The sequence below is a fragment of the Callorhinus ursinus genome, unplaced genomic scaffold (genome assembly GCF_003265705.2).
Source record: "Callorhinus ursinus isolate GAN/ISIS: 27379988/994484 unplaced genomic scaffold, GSC_fseal_2.0 scaffold8, whole genome shotgun sequence".
Classification (NCBI taxonomy): Eukaryota; Metazoa; Chordata; class Mammalia; order Carnivora; family Otariidae; genus Callorhinus; species Callorhinus ursinus.
In genome coordinates this window covers 60,482,778-60,509,887 of record NW_027397070.1, presented here as the reverse complement: position 1 = coordinate 60,509,887, position 27,110 = coordinate 60,482,778, and the positions used below count along the sequence as shown (strand labels likewise).

Genomic DNA, 27,110 nt, shown 5'->3' with positions numbered 1-27,110 from the left:
TAGTGGCCCTAATACATGTGATGTGTCTGGAGACTCTGTCGAGAAATTAAATTTCAAAAGTAATGAAAACACGTTGTTGTAAAGAGCATTTGATTTCTAGAGAGATGAGATTAATAAGCTTGAATGTGCCTGCTGTGTTTCTGTGCCAAGCAGTGGAGATACGCAACAGGCAAGGTGTTCTCCTGAGTCCTCTGGTAATATCTTTTAAAACAAAAATCGGCTTGCTTCTTGCTCGCTCTTCTACAGCTGTTTGGTGCTTCCCTAAACAAGATCGCGTTAGTCTTTGTAGTCTCATCCAGTGAAGGTGCCATATAGGGATCTGAATGTTGCTTTAGTGGCAGAGGAAAAGTACGACGCGTCTCTGCAGGACTGAGGGAACTTAATGGCACCATTTGATGATGGGAGTGTGGGACTGGGGATCCCCCCCCCCTCCGCTCTTTAATGTACAGCAGGAGCCGGACCGACAAGCGAGGCACAGCAGGGCCCCACCCGATGGGTGAGTCTGCTGCCCCAGAGCCCTGGCTGTGTGCGCGGCAGGGCTGGCTGGGAGCCCGAGGCCGGGAGAAATCACCCTGCTTTGCATCAGCTCCGAAAGCCTCCTGCCAATGCCTGCTGACAGGTACCAAGCATCCTCCAGACCCATACCTCCAGGCCTTTGTGTTTGGATAATGCCCCGTACCGTGTGCTGCGGTGCTGGGGGGGTTTTGAATAATCAACCCAAGGTGACAAGCCCCTTACTCCTGCCCTTGTCTCCAGGCCCTTGGCAAAAGCCCTTGGGGGCAGGAGGGCCTAGATGGCTTCTCTCCACAAAATGATAGCCGTGTGCCTGGGCTGGCTCACCATCTGCTTCTCTCTTCTGTGTTGTTTTCAGGCCAACCGGGACGCTGTGCTGAGCAGAATACCCGAGCACAAGAGTGACCGCCTCATCAGCTTGCAGAGTGCATCTGTGGTCTATGATTTACTGACCATTGCCCTTGGAAGAAGAGGCCAGTATGAGATGCTGTCGGAGGTAGAGCCCTTGAGTCTGGTACTTCCAGGTTGGGGTGGGGCACTAGCAGAAGCAGCACTGGGAAGAGCTGTGAGACCAGGTCCTGACTCCTCTGTCCCTAGCAGCCGTGTGACCTTGGCCTGTCACTTCACTCTGTGAAACGGGAGTTGGGCTAGATGATTGGATCATGGAATTCACTGGTGGCAACTTCCTCCCAGTGGCCCCTAAACCCACTGGCTGTGAGTTTGCATGTGAGGAAAGGCACGCATTTCTCAAGCAGTTTCTCTTGCAGGGTAGTTTCTGCCATCACCCAAAATCTCCCATCTGTGATCCTAATTCCCTTAGAAAGCCGGTTTTACTTTGTTTAAAACATTGATGCGTAACTTCTGATGGAATGGCACCATTGGGCACGGGGTATTGTCAGGTGAGCTGGTATTGGCATCCGTGTCAATAAGCACGGTCTTCATTTAAAGGCTTTTGCTTGTTCAGAAGAGACCCAAGTTGATTACAGATCTTGTGCGAGGTCCTGTCATTTTGTTCCTTCAGCTTCTAAAAAACACTGAGGATGGAAGCTTGACTGTTTTACAGTTTTCAGAAGAGCCTAGTTAATCTCGGGCTGCGGTCATGCATTATCGAGCTACTGCCCAGAATACCAAATTCCACCAGGGTGTGGGCTGAATAAGTAACACGATCGGTTTATCCTTTCTTTAGTGGAGTAAAAAGAAGGAAAGAAAACAACTCATTTTGTTAAAGTGGACTTTTCCATTTTATTTATCTTTTTCTTTCTAAATTTATACCCATTGCAGCGCCTCCGGGCATGGGGACAGGGAATGAAACATAGTAACACATTGGCTGGAATCAGATGAGCGCCCAGCTCATCCCCTAGCCTGCCACATGAGGCAGGAGCCTGGGAGGACAGATGAGCCTGCGTGGCTCGGGTCTTTTTTTAGTCTTTGGTTTGGTGACTCTCCAGGGCAATGGTTACTCAGTCTTCAAAAAAAGCCCCTCTCAGTCTGGCTAGATAAAGCAGTGTGCCCGGATGTTCCTGTCACACATGGCTCACCCCCTGGGACTCTGCCCAGATTCTTACCCACTCTGCGTGCTTCCGTTTCCTGGGACCCTCCCCTCCCAGCCAGCTTGGTGCCTGTCTGCTGTGTCCACCGTGGGGTCCGTCCATGGAGACCGTGCCACCCAGCTCCCAGTTGAGTCCTTTTCAGGTGAACTTTTTTTCCTCTAGACAAACCACTAAAGAAACCATCTCTCTGGGTCCGAGGTTGGTTGCGGTTGGCATGTCTCCTTTCATCCCATCATGTAGCAGCACGGCCTTTCCTCAGCTTGAACTTCTCAGATGTCAGAACCAGGTGTGAGGAGCCTGAGTTGGCCGGCGTGGTTGGCTGGCTGCGGGGCTCCTGCCCATGGACTTCTCGTCATGCCGTGAATGACTGTAGGGGACGGCTGTCACCTTACCAGCATTCCTCTGCAAGCCTGGCATGTGCCTCCTCCCAGCGCGGAATACTGGGGCCTTGTTTGCACTCCAGTGACTTTCATCTTGGTATCACATGTAGCTTCCATCTTGTGGGAATGACCTGACGCCCGAGTCACTAGGTGGTGCGATTGGTTGCTGGAGCTTTTGCGATTCAGAATTTCACTGCACTGGTCACATTTAAAGCGATGGGGACAGGGCCAGAGGTTGCCTCGTAGGTGATGGAGTACAAGGGGGGGAGAAAGGGAAATTTACCACTGTACATTCCTTAAAGCTTATGGATTTTATACCATATCTTTGTTTTATCTACTAAATATAAAATCAGTTGATAAGATAGACACAATGGAGGACATTCATTTGTGTAATACACGTATATGCGGTCCCCTGTTCTGAGCCAGGGGCTGTGATGAAGGCCGGGATACCGCCATGCGCGAGGCATGGACCCTGCCCATGAGCGGCCCCTAGTCCAGGGGGAGGCAGCCAAGCCGCAGGCAGCTGCCCTCTGCTGTGGCTGGTGCTGGGGAGGGCAGGGTCTGTTTCCAGTAGTAAAGCATTTGACTACATGGCTTCAACCTTGCCGTTTCTACTTAGTTTTGCAGTTGGAGCTTCCCCAACAAACATTTGATGACCCTGTCATCTCAGATCTTTTAACTAAAACAGGTCCTATCTAGGAGAAAGCGGCTGGCATCTGGGTGCTCAGTTTCAGAAGGTCCAACCTTGGCTGAGCACAAACCCTCTCTCCTCTGGTCCCAGGCCGAGGGTCCTGCTCCCTTCATTTGCTGGCATTTTCTTCTTCTTTTTCTTCTTCTTCTTTTTTTTTTTTTTCCTTATCATCTGCCCTTCCATTTTCTCAGGGCTTTAGGTTAAAAGGCTAACTGTATTGTTTTTTCATTGGGGTAAACTCCCGTAACATAAACGTAACCATTTTAAAGTATATAATTCAGTGGCATTCGGTACATTCACTGCAGTGCAGGCATCAGCTCTATCAAATCCTAGAAGGAGACCCCGTCCCGAGTAAGCAGTTGTCCCCCACCTCCCTCCCCCAGTCCCTGTCCACTACCAGTCTGCTTTCTGACTCTATGGATTTACCCATCTGGGGTATTTCCTATAACTGGAACCATCCAGTTAGTGACCTTTGGTGTCTGACCTCTCCCAGCGGAATGTTTTCAGGTCACCCGTGCTGTAGCCGTAGCCCGTATCAGGACTCATTCCTTCTTGCGGTTGAATGACATTCTGCTGTGTAGATCCAGCACAGTTTGTTCACCCATTTATCTGGTGGTGGGCATTTGACTCTGGGGAGTAGTGCTTCCGTGGGGACAGCTGGATTTTAAACTTCCTGTGCTACTTCTGGGGGCCCCGTGGGTGCGAGTGATTGTCATTGCTGTCATTCATCATGGTCATATAGTCAGTCTCTGTCTCCGCCTCCTGCATGGTGGCCAAAGTGATCTTTCTGAGACACCAAGAGTGGCCGCCACCCTTCTGTGCAGAAACGTTTGATGGCTCTTCTTCCCATCCCCCGCTTTTTTTTCTTTTTCTTTTGTTTTGTTTTCCTTTTCCTCCCATAATGAAAGTGACCTCATCGGTTGTCTTTTTTGCAATATGCAGCACCTTGCAGACTCCTTGAAGCATTAAACAATACAGACAAGTATGGAAAAGGAAATAAATGTCACTTAGAGTCCCGCCCTCCTGAGATAGACTACCCCTTGACATCGTTGAGACCATCTTTGCATGTGTCTCTTTATGAGTAAATGCACGTACATTTATGCAAGTTTCAAGGAATGAGGTAGTGTCATATGTGTGCTATTGTAGATATTCCCACTCATTTTTCTCCCCTCCATTGGCACTCCACCCCATCTCTGTCTGAGAACAGCCCCCAAACCCAGGTCAGCAACCTAGCGTGTCCTGAGCCCTGGCCCTTGTGTTCGGGGGCTTGGTTTTGGATTCTGGGTCTGCCACTCACAGATTACACTTGTGTGATCCTGGCAAGTTGTTAACCCCTTATGCCTTGGTTTTCCCTTCTGTAAAATGGGGACAGTAGCCACACCTATCTCAGATCATTGTGAGGCTATTCGTTAAACTAGGTAAGGTACTCAGGACAGAGCCCGACACTTGCTACGTGATACCGAGTGGAGCTCATTACATGGCAGCTGGATGCTGCTGCGCTGTTCCCACCGGCATATGCCCAGGAGTTGCCGGGCACAGGGGAAGCACAAAGAAGAAGGTCTTTTTGGCTTCCAGAAACTTCCAGTCTAGTTGGAGATGAAACAGAAAGACACGAAAAGACAACTGATTAGAGAAGACTGGTGAGTGCAAGGTGTGTTCCTTTCAGGTGAACGGACCGGGGGGCTTGCAGCCACATTTAAGAGGTTGGGGTGCCCTTGGGAGAGGAGAAACTGCTGGTACATCAAGGGCTAATAGGAATCAGAAAGTCTCACAGCAGAGAGACACCTTCATCCTCAAGACCCTGGGGGTACGAGGGCATGAGGCCTGAGGATCCGGGAGCCAATGGCTTGCTCTCACGGAAGAGAGGTAAGAGAGAATGCTGAACAGAAAGCATGGGGCCAGGTTGTCAGCCCCCCAACGTCTTGGGACAGGACCCCTTCGGCTGGTCCGTGAGCAGGTCCCCCCAGCCTCAGCGACGCTGCACAGATCTTCCTTTATACCAGCTGGATCCTTTTAGAAACAGAAGTTAACAATGGCCAGGCTATTGGGAGAGAAGACGCCTTACGTCCTCCCCCTGCCTCAGACTTTCCTGCCTTCTCTTGTCCCCAGACAACATCAACACACCACATCAGACACAGCATGTTCTCCTTCTGCTGGCTCGCCTCCCCGGCTGAGCTGGGCCCCTCGGCACTCCTACACTGACGGGGGGAAGGACGGGGCCCCTCTGCCACGGTGCCTAGCGCATCTTGTCATCTTCTCTCCCACTGTCGTTGACACCTCTGGTGTGTCCTGCAGCATGGTGCAGACCCAGCCTTTTAGGAACTGTGCCTTCCATGGGGGAGCAGAGCCACTCTGGTGAGAAAACTGTCGTCTCTGTCTCTTTCTTCAGTGGTGTTTATTCCGAATGGACGGTTCCTCTCCCATCCCAAGATCGGCTGCCTTGGCACGTGCCCACAGAATGCCTTTCTTCTTTTTAGGGCACCACGCAGCCAGATACTGGGCAAGGAGCATTGTACAAAGGAAATACAAACCAGAGGTTTATCACATCCTCATTCCGACAGGTTTAAATATAAGCACAATGTTTACCGTATCTCCAGTGCAATGAGTTTTCGTGTTTTTAAAAGACTAATTGTGAGCCCTGCTGAAAGGTTTGTGTAGGAAGGAACACTTCTTTCTTCCCCCTTCAATTTAAATAGCAGCACTAGTTGGCATGACAACCCATGCTATTAAAAGTAAAGCAGCAAAGCACTGCTTCCTCTGTTTTTTAGAATGAACCCAAACTGCTAAGGAGGTTTGTTTCTTGAATTTGACTATTAATGGCTCCATTTTGACAGAATGTTCTGGGGTCCCTCTAGAAGGGTGTATGTGTCCCCTCTACATAGCTATGGCAGCTTTAGAGACAGAAATGATATTTTTATCTTCCCTGTTGAACTCATATTCATTTGTTTATGGTAAATCTCAACAACATTATAGTTCTGTGGGTAGAACTGTCTGGCTAGTGCTTGTACCAAAGGGACATTTACACATTCCTAACCCAAACACTTATTTAATCAGGGAGCATTGTGAAAAACACTTGAACGTCTAAGTCTGCTTAACAGGCCTACCATTTGTCAGTTTCTATTAGGGTTTGGTGTTTCGTGCAGCCCCACTCGGGCTGTAGAAGCCCAGCTTTGACCTGGGTGCCAAGCTCCCTAGGAGGGGTCAGTGTGACCTGACCTTCTGAGAGATGAAGGCAGAATATTTAGTTCATGGTAGATGTTCAGTAAAAACCTGCTGAATAAACCAGTGCTTCAAAGCCAATGTACCTTCTCGTCCCACTACCTTTCCTTTGATTTTTGAGATAAACTTTCCCTGGATATGCAATGAGTAGGTCTTCCCCAGGTGGGCCCAGAGGGTAAAGGTCATGTAGCTGGGAAATAGGTAACAGAGGAAGAGCTGGGCCCACTGTGGGGCAGAGCACTGTACAGATCCCAACTCTGGTCCAGCTTTGGGAGTCACCCAGCAGGGACCGGGACCCTGCATGGCAGGCCTGTCCCAAAGCATCTCAGCTATTGACATGACCACTGGCACCTACGTTTCCACTATTATGGAAGTTAAGCATCGTTTCTCCCTTTTTATGGCCCTCAATGAATTTTAATATGCCATTTTAACCTTTTTAAAAGGTGTACAATTCAGTGGCATTGATTACATTCACAATATGGTACAACCTTCATGACTATTTCCAAATTTTCCATCACCCCAAACCGCAACTCTTTACCCATCAAACAGTAGCTCCCTATTCCCTCCTCCCTCCCTAACCTGGTAACCTCTCATCTCCGTTCTGTCTCTGTGAGTTGGCATCACCTAAATGGAAGCATGCAGTAGTTGTGTCTTACGTCTGGCTTATTTCACCTAGCCCCATGTTTTTGAGGCTCCACTCTGTTGTGATAACACATCTGATAGCATGTATCAGACTTCATTCCTTTTTTGGCTGAATAATTTTCCCTTGTATGTGTATGCCACATTTTGTTTATCCATCCTTCTATTGGTGGACACGTGTAGCGTTTCCACCTTTTGACTATCGTGAATAATGCTGCGATGAACACTGGCGTGCACATACTGGAGTTCCTGTTTTCAGTTCTTTTAAGTATACATCCAAGAGTGGAATTGCTGGCTCATATGGTAATTCTGTGTTTAACTTTTTAAAGAACTACCAAACTATTTTTCACAGCAGCTGCACCATTTTCCATTCCCAACAGCGAGGCACAAGAGTTCCAAGTTCTCCACATCCTCGCCAATGCTTTTTACTTCTGTTTTGTTTTGTTTTGTTTTGTCATAGCCGTCTTAGTAGGTGTGAAATGGTATTTCATTGTGGGTTTGATTTGCATTTCCCTAATGACTAGTGATGTTGAGTAGCTCTTCCTGTGCTTTTTGGCCATTTATGTGTCTTGTTTGGAGAAATACCTATTCAAGACCGTCACCAATTTTTAATTTGGGTTGTTTGTCTTTCTGTTCTTGAGTTATGGGAGTTCTTCGTTTATTGTGGGTAATAAACCCTTAACAGATATGATTTGTAAATATTTACCCCATTTTGTAGGCTGTCTTTCCATTCTCTTGCTAATGTCCTTTTATCCACAAAAGCTTTTAGTTTTCTATGTCAATTTTTTTTCTTTTGTTGCTCATGCATCTGGTGTCATATCTGAGAATCCATTGCCAAGTCCAAGGTCATGAAGATATACTCCTATGTTTTCCTGTAAGAATTTTATGGTTTTTGCTCTTATATTTAGTATGTTGATCCATTTTGAGTTAATTTCTGTATTTTAAGTAGGGATTCAACTTCATTGTTTGCATTTGGAAATCCAGTTGTCCTAACAACATTTGTTGAGAGACCATTCTTTCTCCTTTGAATGGACTGGGCACCCTGGTCAAAAATCAGTTGACTGTAGATGTGTGGGTTTGTTCCTTGGATTTCAGTTCTATTCCATTGGTCTATAGGTTTATCCTTATGCCAGTACCACACGGTTTTGATTATTGTAGCTTTGTTATAAGCTTTGAAATCAAGAAGTGTGAGTCTCCCTCTTTGCTCTTTTTCAAGATTGTTTTTGCTCTATTCAGGGCCCCTTGCAAGTCCACATGAATTTGAAGATTGGCTTTTCCACTTCTGCAAAATTTTGCAGAAACTGTTAGAATTTTCATCGAGATTGTATTGATTCTGTGGATCATTTGGATAATGTTGCGCTCCTAACAATGTCTCATGTTCAGATATCAGATCTTCGTCTGAATCTCATTTCTGCTGCTTTACATGCTGAGTATGAACTTGGGCAGATTCCTTTACCTCCCTAAACCTGTCCCCTTATGGGGAAAATACAGATAATGATAGGACCTACCTCTGAGGGTTATTGTAAGGATTGAAGCGAGAGTGTATGCACAGTGCATGTTACCGTTCTTATCAGTGGTGTTGACAGTCTGCTCTTTCAAGTAAATGACCCTCTGTGATTACCCTGGCAGATAATGCTTGACCATTAGTAAGGTCTTTCATTGAATAGTGGAAAAAACCAGCCTTGGAGTCAAAGCATATCTGAGTTCAAATCCTGGCACGACTCTTCCCTAGGTTGTGATTTTGGAAAGAGCCACTCCGGGCTTCCACCTCAGAGGTAGTTATGAAGCTTGCTGAGACAATAGGTATAAAATAGCCAGCACAGCTCTTGGTCTATAGTACATACCATTCTATTCTTCTCTGGTTATTAGAAAGGATGGATCTGAAGTTCGTCTCCTGGAACTCCCCCCTATTCTGTCTCTTTGGAACAACGGGGCAAGTCCAGTTCTGCCATCAGAACTGGCAGCCCATCAGATTGAAGACAACTGTTATATTGCCTTCCTCCCTTTAGCACGAAGGATCCCATTCCTTTAGCTTGGGGGTTGGCAAGCTTTTCTATAAAGAGAGCCAGACACCAAATATTTTAGGCTTTGAGAACCGAGAGGCAAAATCAAGGATATGGTGTAGGTATGACAAGAGAGGAAAGAAATTTCACAGAATTTTCACTGATTAAATTCAAAATACAGTAGTGAGCACGACTTTCTGTAATACGGGTCCACCAATGAGAAGAAGGGGATGGTTCTGGAGGATAACATTTCACTCAGTTTGGGCTCAAAGTCAGGATTTCCGGTCATCCAACTGCTGGCAAGTGTTCATCTGTGAAATGACTCTTCGCTGCTGGACTCTGACAACAAGCTGCGGGTCAGATTCGGCGCTCAGGCCACGTGCATTAACCTCAGATTCTCCGCATTTTGTGGGTCCTCTCCCCACGTGCTCTCTTGTTCGGGTGGCCCCCTTCGAGGGTGTCCGGAAGAATGGGTCCTCACTTGGATCTCCCTCCATTCGAGCATTCACTGAGCACCTGTTTGGTGTGCGGCGCGCCCCTGTGTCGCTGTTACCTTGACTCCTCACTTCCCCGCCCCCCGTCCCTGCATGGGCAAAGCAACAGCCGAAGTTGAAGGGCGAACACGCAGTGCCCCCAGCCGGGGCGGGAGGACTGAGAACAGATGAAGACCCAAGGTGAGAGGCAGTGGAGGAGGAGGTGGTAGACGAATGAAACACCCGGTTCTTGAATTTAGTGATTCATTTTGCAAGAATAACAAGGAGCAGCTACATCAGCACAGCGGCAGATGGAATAGTATTTAAGTAGGACCCTGGAGACCCTTCCCTCGCTAGGCAAACTTGATCGAGTTGCTCAACATATCGTTGAGCAGAGAGCGTGCCAGAGGATGGCGTCCAGCATTCAAATTCTGTAATAAAGTCCGTGACCTCTGAAAAACAGCCCACTCTCTACTCCTCCCACCATGGCCAGAGGCAGTGGTGTCCTTTAATTTCAGCATTTGCCAAAGCAATAAAGCTTTGAGAAACCTTTGCTTGGATCAGTATTGGTGTTTTAAAGGAAAAAGATAAATGGAGGGAGGCACGGACGTGGGGTTTGCTCTATTTTATTTCTCATTTCAGAGGAGAAATCTTATTAAGCAAGATTTGACAGGCATCATCTGTTTCCTCAAAACCTGGGGCGGTGGCGGGGAGACTTTTGTTTGTAGCTGAGAGTCCCATAAGCATGACTTTTAGAAACTTTTCCTGGACCCAAACTCTTGTTAAGTAGATCTCTCAAACTCCACTGTCATGTGTACTTTTATTTTTAGTTAATTTAGAAACAGGGGCTCAGAACTGAGCACCAGAGCTTGGATTTCAGGTCTGCCATTGTCACCCTGGGCGGGTCCTGTCTTCTCTCTGGGTCTTAGTTTCCCCATCTGTAAAGTAAGAACGAGGCCGGGCACTCTCCTACAGATAGTGGTCCAAAATGTCCCAATTGCTTAGGTTTTCACTGCTAAAAGTAAAGACATGAAATATTATCTATGTACCATGTTAAAGTTAAAAAAAAAAAAACCACAATTTTACATAACTGCAAAGGATTGCATTTATCAACTAACTCATTAAGGATATATGATGTAGAAAAGAAAATTTTCCCCATGAACTGAAGGATCTCTGTTATAAGAACTTTTAGGACATGGCCAACCTGCCCACAGAGGTGAATAATGAAGACAGTTTGCTGTGTTATTTGTTCTATTTTAATACTGATGGATTTTAGATATAAGCTCCAGGCTGAATTTGTGGGGTATTTGATTATTTTATTCCTGTCCCCTCCCCCCTGGGTGTTGGCTGCTGACTCTCACTCTTGAATTCCAAAAATAGGCTTTGGCTTTTTCTTGCTTGTGCTTAGTGTCCCGCTCCATGGCCACGCACCCAGTTCATGTAATTGGGATTTGGGGACTAGGAAGGTAATTGCTAAGTCCCTTCTTGTGCCAAAAGAGCTTCTCATTCCTGGAGCCCCCTCAGAAGTGGCTGGTCTCTGAAAAGCCAAAATAAGAGACCAGAAAGGAGGAGCTCTTGCTCCCAAAAGGGAACAACATTGTTGCAAGTGGCATTTTGACGACCTCACTCAAATGATTAGGATGCCATTTAGAGTCTAATTATTGTTCTACCAAATATTTGTGGTATTACATGAACGTCATCTGGGATTTAGTGAGGTGGCAGAAGTGTGATGACGGTGAATGGACCTGTCTTTCCCGGTAGAAATAACACCACAGCCCCTTCTTTTCTCACCAGGGAAGTGGCTCGGGGATGTCACCACTGCCTGGTGTGCGTGACCCAGGCATCTGTCCCGTGTCCCTCTGGCCAGGCCACACTGCCGCCTCTCCACTGGACACCGCAAGCAAGAAAGGGCTGAAATCTCGCTGCCGTGTCTCCCTTTCTGTCCTTCCTTTGCCACCCACCGGCACCCCGCCACCCACCGGCACCCCCGCGTCATTCCCAGGGCTCTTCTCTTTCCCCTTCATTCCCCCTCAGAGCCCGAGCCCCTCAGCATCTGCTGTGGCAGACACCCTTCTAAACATTTGACATGTTAGGTCAGACTCCCTACTCAGCAGCCAGAGGCGACAACCCATGGCTGGTGAGTAGGGAGTTTGGGTAAAGGCCGGGCACTGGACTCCAGGGCCTGTGCCTTCACCACGTGACTGCTCTCACTTGGCCTCCTGCCACTGCTGTCGCCTTCCCGGCCACCAGCTACGTGGGACCGGAAGCAGCCTCTTCCCTGCTGCCCCCAGTGCACGTTACACCCACGTGTTCTCAAAAGTCCACTTTATTGGTCCTTCTTTCAGACCGGAGCCCTTACAGAAATGTGAATGTTTCTATTTTATTTTATTTTACTTCATTTTACAGCATATATTCTGATTGCAATCTCCGCCGCTCCATCAAAGCTGGAAAATTTTCCTTTGTCCTATACAGAGATGATTAGGGTGTTTGAAAGGGGTAGTCGGAACTGGGTGAGCAAACATGCCATCTAAGGAGCCGAAGCTGTGGATAGCAAATGCCTCCAGGGTCAACCCAAGCGCCTTTTATTCTCAGATGTGTTCTCTGGGAGAGTTACTGGGGTATGTTGTTACCGGGGTATGTTGACCTGAGCTGCTGAGGGGCTGTATACTCTCGGGGTTTACGGGAACACAGGGAAGGACATGCTGTATATCTGAGTGGTATGCTTGGCATTGGGCTTTCAGAAGCACCTGGAGCTCTCTGGGCACTTTCCCACAGCCAGCGAGTCATCACTATTTATAAGATGCCAAGAGCCCCAGGAGGACAGGGCCGTCGGCTGTGATGCCAGAGCTCAAACACCTCAGAACTGGGGGTGAAGCGTGAATTTGTAGTTGTTAGCCTGTATTTCCAGACTCTCTTTATGACACACCTGTGACTTACTATGGGTTATGGGTTGTTTTAGTTATGGGAAGGAGGTCCAAACCGTGAACGACATGGCAGCAGAGGGGAAATGCCTGAGTGACGCAACCTTAGCGCCTTTGATATTGGCTGTGGTGCCAGTGGGTTTCATGGGGTCTGTGAGGTTTCTCAAAAATTCTGCAAGCTGGAAAGGCCTGAGTGCTTTGTAGCCTCGGGGATCCCAAAGAGGCCATGGGAGCAAGGGCCCCATTAGCAGTAAAAAATACTGCTGAATCCCCAAAATAGTTCAGGGAACATGTGGCATTTTTAGGGGCCTTTTATTTAGCTATAGTTTGCTTTATGCAGCATGAGTGGGCCTGGTAAGTTAAGCATGAGTGACATGTCTGTAATTAAAGTTGCAGAGACAGCCAAGTATCGTGGCGCAGAGCCCCGACTCTGGAACCAGACTGCCCGGATGCAGGTCCTGCCTCTTCCACCAACACACTGACACCCCACATAGTCACGCGGGGGACCCCAGACTGGAGTCTGTGCTCCAGTGTCCTCGTCTGTAAATGGAGGACCATAAAAGTAGCTGCTTATCCTTGTAGGGTTGTTAGGACAAGCAACGGGGCAGTTCTTGTAAAGCAATTGGAAATGGCTCCTGGCGAGGTCAGTTGAGCATCTGCCTTTGGCTCAGGTCATGATCCCAGGGTCCTGAGATCAAGCCCCACATCGGGCTCTCTGCTCAACGGGGAGTCGGCTTCTCCCTCTCTCTCTGACTCTTCTCCCTGCTTGTGCTCTCTCTCACTCTCTCTCAAATGACTGAGTAAGAAATCTTAAAAAAAGAAGAAAAGAAAAAAAGAATAGCTCCTGGGCTACATAGTCAGTGTTATCCAAAGGCTTATTGTCTTAGTCCATTCAAACTGCTCTGACAAAATACCACAGACTGGGGGGCTTATAAACAAGATGCATTTATTTCTTACTGTTCTGGAGGCCAAAAGTTCAAGATCATGGCTCCAACGGATTGGATATCTGGTGAGGGCCCATTTCTAGGCTGCAGACTGTGGGCTTCTCGCTGTGTCCCCCCATGGTGGAGGGGGCAAGGCATCTCTCCTCTTTTATGATGGTGTTAATCCCATTCCTGACGGCTCCACCTTCACGACCTTATCACCTCCCAGAGGCCTCACCTCTTAACACCATCATACTGGGGATTAGGTTGCAACATGAATGTGGGACACAGACATTCAGTCCATACCACTTGTTAAAGAAATAAATAATTAACATATATTCTAGTCTGGTTCTGTAAAATCGAGTACTATTTTCAAGGTTCTCATATTGAATCCTTTTCTAAGATGAGGAAGCACTTTGTAAAGTAAGTAATGATTTCTGATATATTATAAATTTGAACTTTCATATTAAAATTTTCATTAAATTTAGATAAAGTGATAGGTATTCTACAGTTTCTTTCTTAATTATAAGAATATTAAATTTTCAAAAACAGCTAATAGCTAACCTTTATCTAATACTTAGTAGCCCATATCCGAGGTACTGTTCTTATTGCTTATATGTATTAACTAATTTAATCTTCCTGATAACTCTCTCCATTAATTACTATTATATTTCCCACTTTACAGTGAGGAATCTGGTTATAGAGAGGTTAATCGGCTTGCCCAAATCCACACACTCAGTCTGTGGTGGTGCCCGACTTCTAGCTGCTGTTCAGGTTCTGAATTCCCTCTTTGGCCAGCTTCTCGGGCAGAAATTGTACAACTACTTGGGGGCTAGGAGGCAGGGGTCGTTTGCAAGAGCCTAAAGCACATGACTGGGTGTACCTTCAGGGCCGTGGTTGTAGGTAGTCAAACCGACTAGTTCACCCAAGCAGAAAAGGCATTCATCCATGTGTACTGCTAACAGAATCCAGAGAAGACTGAAGAATGGGCGTGAGCAGAAATTAAGAAGGCAAGGTCCCTGGCCCAGTTTGGGAGGACACCCCTGGCTCAAGGGCCTCCACCGACCCTGCTGCCCTTGTGGCCCCCAGGCCCGGCCACCGGGAAAAACATCCCAGCGCTTCCCTCCCTGCTCCAGAGGCGGGGCTCTGGCAGGAGCGTCTGCCTGGCTCTGTCTGGGTCACGTGACACGCTCCTTCCTTCCTTCAAGCTTTATTACTGGCAGGTGGAGTAGCTGCTTTCCTCCTAGGGTATACCCCCAACTCCCAAAACAAAAAAATCAGAAGAGTTTTGAGGTGAGAGGAAGCCAAAGTGACAAATGTCTTTTCCTTTTGGGACCTCAACTGGATGTTTCTCAAGTTCCCTCATAGCCCCAAGAGTCTCTGGAGTTTCCTGGTACCATGGCTGATAGAACATGGATTGGAGCTCTATACCAATTAGGCTTCCAGAAAGTGTTTATCAGTGAGTATAATGAGTGTGTTAGCCTTTGGCACAAAAGAAAATAAGAGTGCACACTTATTTATAGCATCTAGCTTTCTGATTCAGAACAGGCTGTCAGCGGCTGAGCTCCTTTTGTTTATTGGGAAAACAGTTGATATTTATCATTCCTCCTAGCAATAGGGGGAAGAAAAGCATTTAAACATTTAAATGTTTCTGTGTATATATTTAAGTACTTAGTGGTTATATTGCAATGAGCTGGTTGCGTAGAGCTTTTAGGACAAACCTCATTTTTGATCGTCATCTACGTCCTCCACACACTGGCTCCTTTGCCTAATTCCACCTACGTGATCATGGTTCCTGGTCCCTCCTCTCCCACCGCCCCTCATCCCCCGACTCAGTTTCCAAGTACTGTTGGCTTTTCGTCCCTTGGTGCTCTCTCCATAGCACCCGTCGTCCCCCACTCCTCGCCAGCCCCTTCCACCTCACACCTGGATTAGGTCTCCCCTCTGTGCATCTTGCCTACTTGATCTTTTCATCAAGAGGCTTTAGTTTTTATTTCCAAGGTGCTTCTTAAGGGCTCCCTGTTCTTGTCAGTATAGTAGAGCTGTTTAGAGGGCTCTGGGGTCAGGTTCAGATCCCAGCTCTGCCGTTTAGTGTCTGTGTTAGTGAGGGATGTAACCAGATGTAATTAACAAAACCAGCTCGCAGTGACTTAACCAAATAGGAGTGAATTTCTCCCCCTATGACAACAAGTCTGGGGAAAGGCTGCAGTCACAGCCACAGCACATCACGGCCTCCGGGACCCAGCGCTTTCTCTCTTTTTGCTTAGACATTCTAGAGAGTGGCTGTCATTCTCATACTCTTGCCAGGGCTGAGGGCAGAGTGTGTGCCAGCTGGGACAGCCCTCCTGCTGGAGGCTCCCCAGCGGCCTCTGCTGACGTCACATCGTCCAGAATGAAGTCACATGTCCACAGATTTTGGCTAAGCACGTTGCCAATGTGATCAAAATGAGGGACTAAGTGTTCTTCTTGCTTGGGATCTGCAGATGCCCATCCCACCATCACTAGGCACATATGTGGTGCTTATTAAATGCTAACTACTTCACTTTTTAAAATATTTCTGTTTGGGCAGGTTTTCACAATAAACCAGCTAGCATACTCTTTGCTGGGAACTTCTATGTAAATATCACCCAAAATTCTCTCCCACCTCCTCACCCCGCCTTTATCATTTCCTGCAGTCTGTCGCCCTCTCTGTGGCTCCTGCATCCCCCAGCCCCCTGCCCCTCCCTGTGTGTCCATCCATTAGTCCTGAGACTTCCATTGTCACTCCCCCTCTGCCCCGGGCTGGCTACAGAGCATCACTAGGGAGAACTGGCAGCCCCCGTGCTGCAGACGCCAGCGCCCGACACCCCAGTCCCCAAGGTGACCCTGATGTCAGCGTTCTGTCCCCACAGGGTGGAGTTGTTTAGAGCTTTTCTGAAAACTCCCAGCCCTATTCCGTTTCTCTGCTCCCACGCCCACTTCATCCCACCTTTGCCGAGAAGACAGTGGCTGGGTCGGACAGCCAGGAAGGCGCTCTCCTCTTCAGCTTCTAGAGCCTGCCTTCTGAAGAGAAGGCCTTATACCAGGGGCCTTGTCTGCTCGATGGGCTCAGGTTGCCTCCTTGGAAAGATAGCGCTAGATAAGCCTCCGGTCTTCCTCCCGCAGGCGTGTGCTTCACACATCCTGTCCTTCACTGCTCACCTCCTTTTCTCTGTTCCCCGGGTGGTGCCCTCCAGCGCACCCCAGAACCGTGTTCCCCGAGCTCGGCCACCCGCTGCCTGGCCCGGGGCCTCTGGACCCCCAGCGCCCTGACCCTCTCATTGTCTCCACCCTGAGACCCCGCGTGCGTCTCCTTTCCTGGCCCTGAAGCTGAGATGCTTCCCAAGGCCCTGCCCCAGCTGCCCTTCCTGCGAGCACTCCTCTCATGTTCTCCAACCTCTCCTGATGGTGTTAGCTGTTTTCTCAAATGTACTTTTCCCCCAGTTACCTTTCTTGTGGCAAAATACATATCTTACCACCTTAACCATTTCAAAGTGTGCAGTTGGGTGGCGTGAAACACAGCCTCAGTGTCGTGCAGTCATCAGAACCCTCTATCTCCAGGATGCTTTTCAGCTTGTAAACCTGGAACTCTGTGCCCATGAAACGCTCCCTCCCCTGCCCCTGGCACCCCCATCCTACTTTCTGTCTCTATGATTTTGACTGCTCTAAGTACCTCATACAACTGGAATCATGATATTTATCTTGTTGTGACTGACTTATTTCACTGAGCATCGCGTACTCAAGGTCCATCCATGTTGTTATGCCTTTAATTTCTTTCAGCTCAAATGTATGTCTTTTGTTAGATCTTCTCTTGAGGCCCCAGTTTGTCTCTAATTACCTCTAGTAAGTCACCACATGACACCTCAAGCCCACCATGTTCCTTACCAAGCTCATTAAAAAAAAAAAAAACCTTTCTTCCACATTCTCCTTTTATTCTAAAAATTTTCTCTTTCTCTTTCATAAACACACACATGTGCACACATGTGCATACACAAGGATCTTCTCTGCCACGGGTTTGCTCCCAGAGACTTTGGAGGCCTCCTTCAGTCCCTACGCCTGACCAGCCATCCCACCCCCTTCCTTGGGTGGCCTGTCTTTGCTGCTTCCTACTCAGACACATTTCTTGGTTCTTAAGTCCCTGGACCATTCTATGCACTTTATTCCTGGTCTGTCTCCACTCTGATTGCACAACCTTCCCCCGGCCCCCCAAATGACCTTCCTAAAGCTCTGATGTGATTATTATCACTCGGTGCAGAAACCAGAGGCTCCTCACTGACAGAGAGTGAAGTGTGTTTGTAGATTACCCACCGGGCAGGTACGGAGGTGACAGAGAAGTCAGGATTTCTGCCCTTGATCGTTTCTCATAGTGGGATATGGCCAGGCTAGGGCAGGAGGCGTGAAGACAGTGACACTAATGTACAGTGACGAACTTGAGGAACACAGAGGAAGGAGAACCAAAGCTGGGATGGAAGAGGGAGATGGAACATCCTTGAAACGGAGCTGCCGTATCAGACTTTCTGTGACTTGGGCCCAGCCCACACCTGCCTTGCCTGATTCCACCCATCCCTGCCTGTGTGCCCAAAGCTAGGTTTATATTGGTCCACCTGCCATTGTCGAGGCGGAGCGTACCCTGTCACCTCCACGTCTCTGTTCATATGCCCCTCTTCCAAATCATAGCTGCATTTTTTTTTCTTTCTCATTAATCAAGGCCCAGCTCAAGGAGCATTTTTCCAGGATGCCATTTCTGAATCCTGTGATTACTTTCCCACGCTTGGGGCACTTGTCTGTCTGGGCCTTGTGTTTGAGTTGTTTGTGTCCCTGCCTCTTTCTTTGTCCTGGATGAGAAACCACTTGAGATCAAGGATTGTATTCTGGTCAACTGTGGATGGTCCTGGCTTCTGGCACAGCCCCCGTGGGGGGCTCCTTAGGAGGGGTTTGGTGAAGGATTCTGTTTTAAGCATTCAAGGGAATGCTTAGGTTTTGTAGGACTGAATGTGCGTAGACACAAACTCACACTCATCCAGTTGTGCCCCCGGCAGTTCTCAGATGCCTGCATTTGTTCTTCTCTTTGACCAGTGCTTGGAAAGAGCCATGAAGTTTGCCTTCGAGGAGTTCCAGCTCTGGTACCAGTTTGCTCTGTCTCTCATGGCCGCGGGAAAAGTGAGTCGCCCCTTGGGATGCGCCATCCTCGCTGTTAGTGTTCATGTCCCGGAATTCCAAGGGGTGATATCAGACCTTGGAGAAGTCTAAACCAGCTATTCGAAGCTGTCCTGTGGTCATTTGTAAGAGGGCAATCAAATTTAGTGATTTGGGAGCCGGCATGGACACACCATGGAGAAGAAAAAATCTGACATGTTTGCCTTTTACTGGCCCTTGTAACTTTGTCCTATGAAGACGGGCTTAAACCAAGCCTGCTTCTTCACACGGACCCTTTCACATATTTGAGAGCATAACTGTATTCCTGGAGGGGGACACCGTTAGTGGTCGTTAGCAACCTATCACATTAGGCAGCGTATGATGCTGGTCGAAAGCGTGGGCTGTGGAGTCCAGCTGCTGGGTTTGAGGCCTTGACCCAGGCCAGGTCACTTAGTACCTCCATGTCCCCCTGGGCAAAGTGCAGCATCACAGCACCTCCCTCATAGAACCGTTCTAGGTAAATGAGGTAACACCCGTGAGATGCGTGGACAGCAGCCCCCACGCAGTACACACACAATAAAGGGAGGAGCCATTGTTCTTCTTGTTAACTCGGGCCATTTAGTGACTTAGTAAGTCTGAGATAGGGGATTTTGGGGGCCAAGTGGAGGCAGAAATTTAGGATAGTGTGCTCTAAAATTATATAGTTTATTTTTCATAATAACTTAATAAGCCTTCATTGTCTTTCCTTTTTTTTTTTTCTTATTTTTCTAATGGCTACACAAGTAAGGAAGAAAATGAGGGTGATTCCAGGGAAGCACCTCTGCTTGTTCTAACCACAGGTTACTCCCTGGTCACTCAAGAGCCCCACACTCTGGTTGTCGCCATCCTCAGGCCTCCAGGTTGAAAAACCTCATTAACAGGCTTCCTAACCAGAACCCCTCAGGGAAGGCCTTAGTGTTTGGTTCCGTCAAAAACTTTTGAGTTTCACAGAAATAATCTCCTTTTGCCAAGTCTGCACGGGCCGTGAAGGTGCTGAAAGAGTGTATCCGTCTGAAGCCCGACGATGCCACCATCCCGCTCCTCGCCGCGAAGCTGTGCATGGGGTCTCTTCACTGGGTGAGTAGGGCTGGGGCCCTGTGCTCACAGGCAGCACTGCCAACCTCTTCCACCTCAAGGCACTGAGAGAAAAGAGAGAGTAGCAATCCATCAGCTACACAAAAACAAGGCTCTTCAGAGCCCGGGCCCCCAGGCCCCCTCAGGCTTCACCCACCCATCCTAGGACTGAGGGGAATCATGTTCCTGGGATACTCCAGGTGTTTCTTTTTCATGGGAATGTGCTTCAAAAGTTGAATTGGTAAAATAGAATTGGAATTCATACTCATGTAAGTCTTGCTGTGTATGCAGGCGGTACGGGACTGAAAAGGTTTATGTCACTGAATGACTCACTCTTAGCAGAGCTGAGTTGTTCTGTAAAGCAAAGAGTCACCCTCTACTCCAGCTCATGTGTAAACCAACCGTGCTCATTCCTCTTCCTTCATATAGACCTTCCTCTTCAGATATTCTTGCACAGATTTGAATTGGGGACTCGTCTGGTTTGTAACAGGTCTGATACTATACCATTTGAGTGGAAAATAGGAAACCCCAGACTAACCTATGAGGTAGTGGTACAGATAATTACCACATACGATCCAGTTTTAATTTCTTTAACTTCCTATCAAGATTAATTATAAGAAGAATTTGCTCAAAAGACCACGGTGCCTTGCTAAGGGTCTTCACCATGACGGTCCTTGCTGCCTGTTTTTTTCCATTTATCCTCACCCAGCAGGACAAAAGTAAGCCTTGTGAGAAAGTGTTCTACTTCTGCTAAATTTGACTGGGGGAAATATGGAAGGAAAAAGACATTTTGAAAGAGCAGGCTCTCACCTGAAGCTCACAGCTGTGAAGGTGTCGTGTGGTCCGTGCAAGATGCGACCATTTGGCGCCACCAGCGAGGGAACAATGCAGGCAGGCTCCAGCCACAGGCAGGGGAGCAGGCCAGACCCTGCAGCTTTGAAAATGCCAGTTCCCAGCCATGACTCTGTCGCGCCCCTTCCAGCTATGGCATTGTTCATGACTGTCACATAGATCTCTAAAGCCAAAAATAAACTGGACTCTTTTTTTGTTTTTTTTAAAGATGAGCCTAACAAATCTTTTCTTTTTTACATTTTTATTATTAAAATTTCCAAACTCCACAAAAGTAAAGAGTATAATGAACTCCCGGGTACTCTCACCCAGCTTCAGGGACCTCAACATTGGCCATATTTTGAAGGAAGGAATCTTATTATTTTGGCTTCTAATGAATTGTGCCAAAGGTCTTATTGTGGGTGTAGTTTACAGGTGCACATTTTCTCATTGGAATCTGCTGATGCGGGGTCCCTGTGCTGTGCGTTGTAAAATAAACGGGAGTTCTGAACAGCTTGTAGAAAAGAGAATCCAAACCTAAATGTATTCTTTTTGTCATAAAAAAAAAAAAAAAAAAAAACAAAAACAGACCATATACAGAAAGTTTTAAAAAGTTTATATTTTATATATATATATATATATATATATATATATATAAAATGCACTGAATACCTAACACAGCCTAATTATACAACCAATTAGTAAAAAATAAAGATGAAAAGATGGAACTCCCCCCCCCAACAAGAATGAGAATGACTTTGGAAAAGAAGGTAAAAAAGCAGTAGGGAAAACGTTAAAGAAAAAAGGCAAGGTGGGAACCCTGAGGACTGTTGGAGAGACTCAAATAAAGAAAACAGAATCACCACAGTGGAGTCGGAAGATTTGGGAGTGATTTTCACAGTGACTCATCAGAAATCTGTTTTTGGCAGCAGATGCTTATGGGAACTCATGTTAGAAATTCTGCAGGTCATTGTTGTTTTTAACTTGTCTGGTTTTTCAGTTGGAAGAGGCTGAGAAGTTTGCCAAAACCGTCGTGGATGCGGGAGAGAAAACGTCAGAGTTCAAGGCCAAAGGCTACTTAGCTCTGGGGCTCACGTACAGTCTGCAGGCCACTGACGGTGAGAGAGGCCCCACCCTCTGGGATCTGGGAGCCACAGGGCTGGGCTGCCTAAGTCTGCACTGCAGGGTTCCCACAGTCCCCACAGAGGACTGTCGCAGGAGGCCACATACTTTGGGTCACCCGGGCGTGCCATCATGTGGGAACCTGCTGCTGCTGCCCTTTTTGCTTGGACTGGTTGGAGAAATCGGAGAGCAGGGACGAAGGTCCTGGGTGCCGGGTGCATTGTGCTGGTGGTGCAGAGAGTGCCCAGCTGACAGGCGCAGGGCACCTGCTGGGAGGTGAAGGTGAGCAGGGCCTTGAGAGATGGTTCCCCTAACCCAGCCTGTACCTGTGTCCACCCCAGCACTTGGCTGGGCTGTCCCTATGAGAGGAGATGTTGTATCTTAGGCACAGGAATGTGGATGAGTTTAGGGCCAGCCTCCTCCAGTAAGCTTCCCTTGATTGCTTAGGATGCCCCTTCTCTGTCAGTACATTTTAATTCACAGATATATACACATGCAGTGCAGCAGCTTACCAAACACTCATGCGGTCGCATGCATTTTGGATGTACATAGAACTTGGGGACTCTGGCTATTTTTTAAAAATCTTGATTATGTTTTGTATCCTTAATGAAGTTTTCAATTATATTTGCAGGAAGTATAAATTAATAAATTATTTTCCTGAACTCTTAATATTTCTTTTAACATTTTATTGTTAAATATAATACAAATGTAAAAAAATTTTTTCAAAAACCAGTGTATAATTAATGAATTATTAATTATTAATCTGTGTAATCATGACCCTGCTCAGGAGGTAGAACCTTGCCAGCCTCCTGGGGAACTTTTCATGGGCCTCCTCCCCATCACAGGCCCCCTGAAGAGAAAACACTCACTGACTTTTATAGTATTCGCTTTCTTTTTCTTTTTTTATAGTTTTGCTATAGTTTATTTTACAAATTACCCCAAAGCCTTCTTTCCTCTGCCGTAAAATAGCAGAGACCTTAGAAAAGTTTTGCATTATCAATTGGATTTTCAGTAATGGCTTTTTTGGCTAATTTTTCCTGCACACATGATAAGCTACACCCCCCAGCACCTTGTTTTAACTATAGTGGACTTTCAGTGAAGTGTGAATGTAATGCCATATATTTATCCATACAGATTCCTAGTTCGGATCCTACCCCTCATGAGCCCTGTAGCTTTGGGACAGTTGCTTGACCTTGTTGATCCTCCTCTTGCATTCATGGTTCAGTTGGGTCACCTGAGGTTCCGTCTAGCTTAGTCACTGTTGTTCTGAGTTCGCTGTGGTTACAGCCACATCTGTCTCTGGGACGGCCTTCCTCCTTTCCCAGTGGAATGGCCCCACGGGGATGTTCGATAGGGCCTCTCCAGTTCCACCTGCAAGCAGTTCTTCCAGGACTTTTGCTCTTGCCCCAGTAAAAAGTACCTTCGTAGTTCCCCTGACAGACGCGAAGGGCACCATTTCTCACATACTCTCTACAGGGGACTTGTGGGCTCACAGCAAGATGGCCTCACACTTTTCAGCTGATTTTTTAGCATCAGTGTTGAGGGTTTGCCTGGTCTCTCCCTTGTGTTTACATCAAGGTATTAAAGGTCCTGGCCATTGTCCAGTGTGACCTGAACAGGCCTTTTATGGCATCAAGCTAGTTCCCTTGGCCCAGTATCCTAGCTACTCAGTGCCAGAAGGAACTCTGAAGGCTGTCTCTAGTCAACACCATTGGTACTGGAATCTCTTCCCGTACCACCCAGTAGAGGCAGTCCTCACCCAGAAGCCACATGCCTGCGCTTGAGAGAGCAGGTGTGCTCCTCTCTGGAGTTCCCAACTGGTCTTCTGACAGCAGCCCCCAATGCCTCGGGCATCATGGTGCCCGGCCAACTCATACTCTCCTCCCCGGCATGGCTCTGCAGTGGTGCCCACTGAGTGCACGTGTCCGGGGTTGGCCTGGGCTTCATTGCCCGGTGCTTGGAGAAGACTGGGCACGCAGGCACCAGAAACATGTTGCTTTTGATCCAGTTGAATGTATAGGTTTTATGATGAGCTTTGTATTTGTCAAAAGCTCCCTGATCTTCCATGCCACTGACTAATTGAACCCTTTTCTTAGCTTCTTTGCGAGGGATGCAGGAGGTCCTACAGAGAAAGGCGCTTCTTGCATTTCAGAGGTGAGTGGGAGTTCATCTTTTCACTCGGCTGTGCATAATGACACCAAAGTATGATAAGTATAAAAAGAAGAGATATTTATAAAGATTATGTAAACAGTGTTTTCCCCCTGGGAGTCTTTCATCTTGCGCACTGAACATAGAGTATCAAAACTTGCTGCCTGACTTGTTGCCATGTAATCTGCACCCTTACTCTGTTTATCCATTTGGGCACGTGTTGTTCATTCCTAATAAAATGATTTCAGCTCTAAGAAGATGGATACTCTGGATGTCTAGGGAGGTGATTCCTTTTATTAAAAGCAATTGTCATCCTCTAGAAGAGAGATCATTCTTTTCTAGCCTTTTTTTTTTTTTTTTACATGTCATGCTGCAGATTTTTATATGACAAAATGAAAAAAGCCAGACTTCAGGACAGTTTCCAAAATGCTATGTTACTGGTTTCTAAAATACTGGTTAATGGCAGGCCAGCAAGTCTCGGGACCCTGCACCCTCGCCATGCTCCATAAACCTTGTGATTGTCTCCATCATTATGATTTTCATGAAATTAGGAGAATGCCTTATAATTAGAGAGTGCTTGAGAGCTCTTTCCTATCCCTTCTTGAGCCTGATCCTCATGCCAGTTAACGCAGACGGAACAAGCCGTGCGTCTTCTGCAGGTAAGGGACCGAGATGCACAGGAGGGTAAAAGAGCTTCCAGAGTCGCCAAGCTATTGAAGTCAAGACAGAATCACAGTCTCCTGACTCCCACTCAGCTTTCCTTGTCCCTGCTATACCACGCCACTCTAATTTTGTTTCTTACTGCAGGTGTAATAAAGCACCCCAACGAATCATTGCCTGAAAGCATAGCCCCATGATGTCAAATCTTGAATCGGTATTGATCCTGCCACCTTGAATACATTTGAGTCACATTGACTTCTTGGAATTGTATTAAAACTTAGTTACTTACCTGAAAATTTCATGAGGACCTCTCAATACCTAATAAACTTCATTCAATTCCTTTCCTTCGAAAAGGCACCTGGGGTTGCCTGCAGATTTGTCACTGTGCACACGTCCCTTTTTTCATGAAATCATTATCACTTGGCTTCAGTGACTGGGGGACTCTTGTCTCGTTTCATTTTGTTTCCTAGCAGACTTGCTGATGGCTTCTTCACTTTGCCAGTCCCAGACCAGCTAATGGCACAAAGTACCAGTTGACATCAGCCAACAGACCTCCTCTCTCTGTGCTAAGCTTTTGTTAATGTTCTTCAGCATGGAGTGTGGAAGCATTTCCATTTCAAATGATTTGGAGTTTTATGTCTTCTAGTCCTAGTTTGTCAAACCCACACATGGATGCCTCCGAAAGCGGTCATCACATCTGTTTCACTTTCCTTAAATCAGCACATCTTACCAGCTCTCTAAAAACAGCCATGGTGGTGGTCTGCCTTGAGCTGCCAGAATTCGTAACTTCATGTTATATAACAGCCATTCCATTGGCCTGAAATTCCTTTCTGTTCCTTTTTTTACTTAGGTTTCAATTCAGAGAGATTTTTTTTAAAAATATTAGTTCATGGGAATAAAGAGTAATAAAATCCTGCTAACCTACACGATTATCTTAGGGAAGGCTAACCTAAATTAGTATTTGTGTGAAATAAATAATATTTTTCAAAGGAATAAAATTATTTTGTTTTTGAGTATATTCATTAACTGGAACTATTCTAGTACATTGTAGACTTATATCTATAAGGGAATGATTTGAAGTAAATAAGAATGATTTGTATTACTTCTTAAATGTAAGTGGCTATTTAAAAACCACTTGGCTGAGAAGTACTTATTTGCTGTGTGTTGTAAATCTTCTCCCCACAGTTCTGTTAAGGCTACTATCGTTTGACAATTTTTTGTTTAAAGAGAATGCAGTATAACTCAAAAAAGATGAGGTCGGGGCTCCTGGCTGGCTCAGTCTGTGGAACATGTGACTCTTGATCTCGGAGCCCCACATTGGGCATGGAGCCTGCTTTAAAAAAGGAAATGGATGGGGTTATAGTTATAGCACATGAAAATTAACTCTTAATTATAACCACAGTCAGAACTCAGAAAGATTTGCTCTCTAGTGGATTCGAAGAGGCGATTTTTGAAGACATCCCAGTTGCATGACTACATCTTAATCCTGAGACCCTCAGCTGTTTGCTGACTCATACACTCAGCCCAGGCAACTGAACCAACTCATTTGCTTGGTACAGAAGTATCATGAAGAAAAACGATGCTGTCTTCAGAGCTTTCTGAAGATGCACAACTGATCTGAGTGCCTACTTCTAGGGTCTCTCACATCCTCCAGAGAAAAGCAAGCCTGAAAAGAGTCGAGAGCATGTTTCAGCAACTTGACCCCCCATGTGCAGAAATCTGGGCTCCTCCACAAGGAAGAGGTGACATGGTGTCGTTCGTTTGCCATACAAAGTGGACATAGGGTATCCAATCTCACTCTTTTTTCCTCTCCTCTTCTGAGCTTGAGTTTAAGTTAACGTGGTGTGTTTTGTGGGCATAGAGTGACCAACCATCCCGGTTTGCCAGGAACTGGGCAGTTTCCCAGAATGTGGGACTTTCCATGCTAAAACCAGGACAATCCTAGGCAAACTGGGACAAGTTGGTCATCCTATGTGTGTAACTAAGGGGAGACTCCTGAGTAATAGCTTTCATCAGGTTTGTGTATTTTTTTTTTCTTAATAACACACTGATCTCATGCCCACTAGAATCAGGACTAAAGGGACCTCAAAAACTGACTAAACAAGATAGCAGGGTGATATGGTAGGGAGTCCAGGCCTCTGGATTTCACTTCTGGCTTTACCTCTTTTGCTGGATGCTCTTAGACAGGATGTTTAATAGTAGATGCTTTATAAACTGTAGTTATTATTGTTACAAGGTATGTGTCTTATGGACCAGGTTCAAATTGGCCAGCCTTCTCTATATTCTTGGTTCAGCTCTAGAGGATGTTGGAACCAGAGTCTAGGGAAGCACTGGAGTGACCTCAGTGCATTCCGAGTTTTAGCTGGGTGGTCTGGGAGGCCCATCCATGCTTTCCAGTAACAGCCTGGCATACCTCTCTCAGGGCATGCTCCCACTGCACTGTAATGATCACTTTGGGTCTCCCCCTCTGTGAGGTAGGGAGGAGCTCCTGAAGGAAGGACACTTGTATTATTCATCTCCAGCCTTCCTGAGTGGCTAGAACAGGTCCTGGCTTCACAGTACGTACTGTATAATGTGGATGGTTGGATGGATGGGTGGGTGAATGCGTGACTAGGGTGGATGGATGGATGGGTGAATGAGTGGATAAAGAGGTGTGGATGAGTGGATAGATGGGTAAGTGGATGGATGGATGAGTGGATGGATAGGTGGATGGATGGATGGAGGGATGGAGGGATGGAGGGATGGATGAGTGAGTGGATGGATGGATGGATGG

General features: G+C 46.9%; 1 protein-coding gene across 10 annotated transcripts in view; it reads left to right on the top strand.

Annotated features, from left to right (window-relative positions):
* The window catches only part of TTC7B (tetratricopeptide repeat domain 7B), a 248,922-nt gene that overhangs the window by 123,825 nt on the left and 97,987 nt on the right, over nt 1–27,110 (top strand). For all 10 annotated transcript variants that reach the window (XM_073895744.1, XM_073895745.1, XM_025869471.2 and 7 more), the window contains 5 exons: nt 872–1,009; nt 18,407–18,490; nt 19,478–19,582; nt 21,408–21,525; nt 23,626–23,683. In XM_073895744.1, coding sequence (XP_073751845.1) covers nt 872–1,009; nt 18,407–18,490; nt 19,478–19,582; nt 21,408–21,525; nt 23,626–23,683 — 503 coding nt within the window. The remainder of the gene's footprint in view (nt 1–871; nt 1,010–18,406; nt 18,491–19,477; nt 19,583–21,407; nt 21,526–23,625; nt 23,684–27,110) is intronic.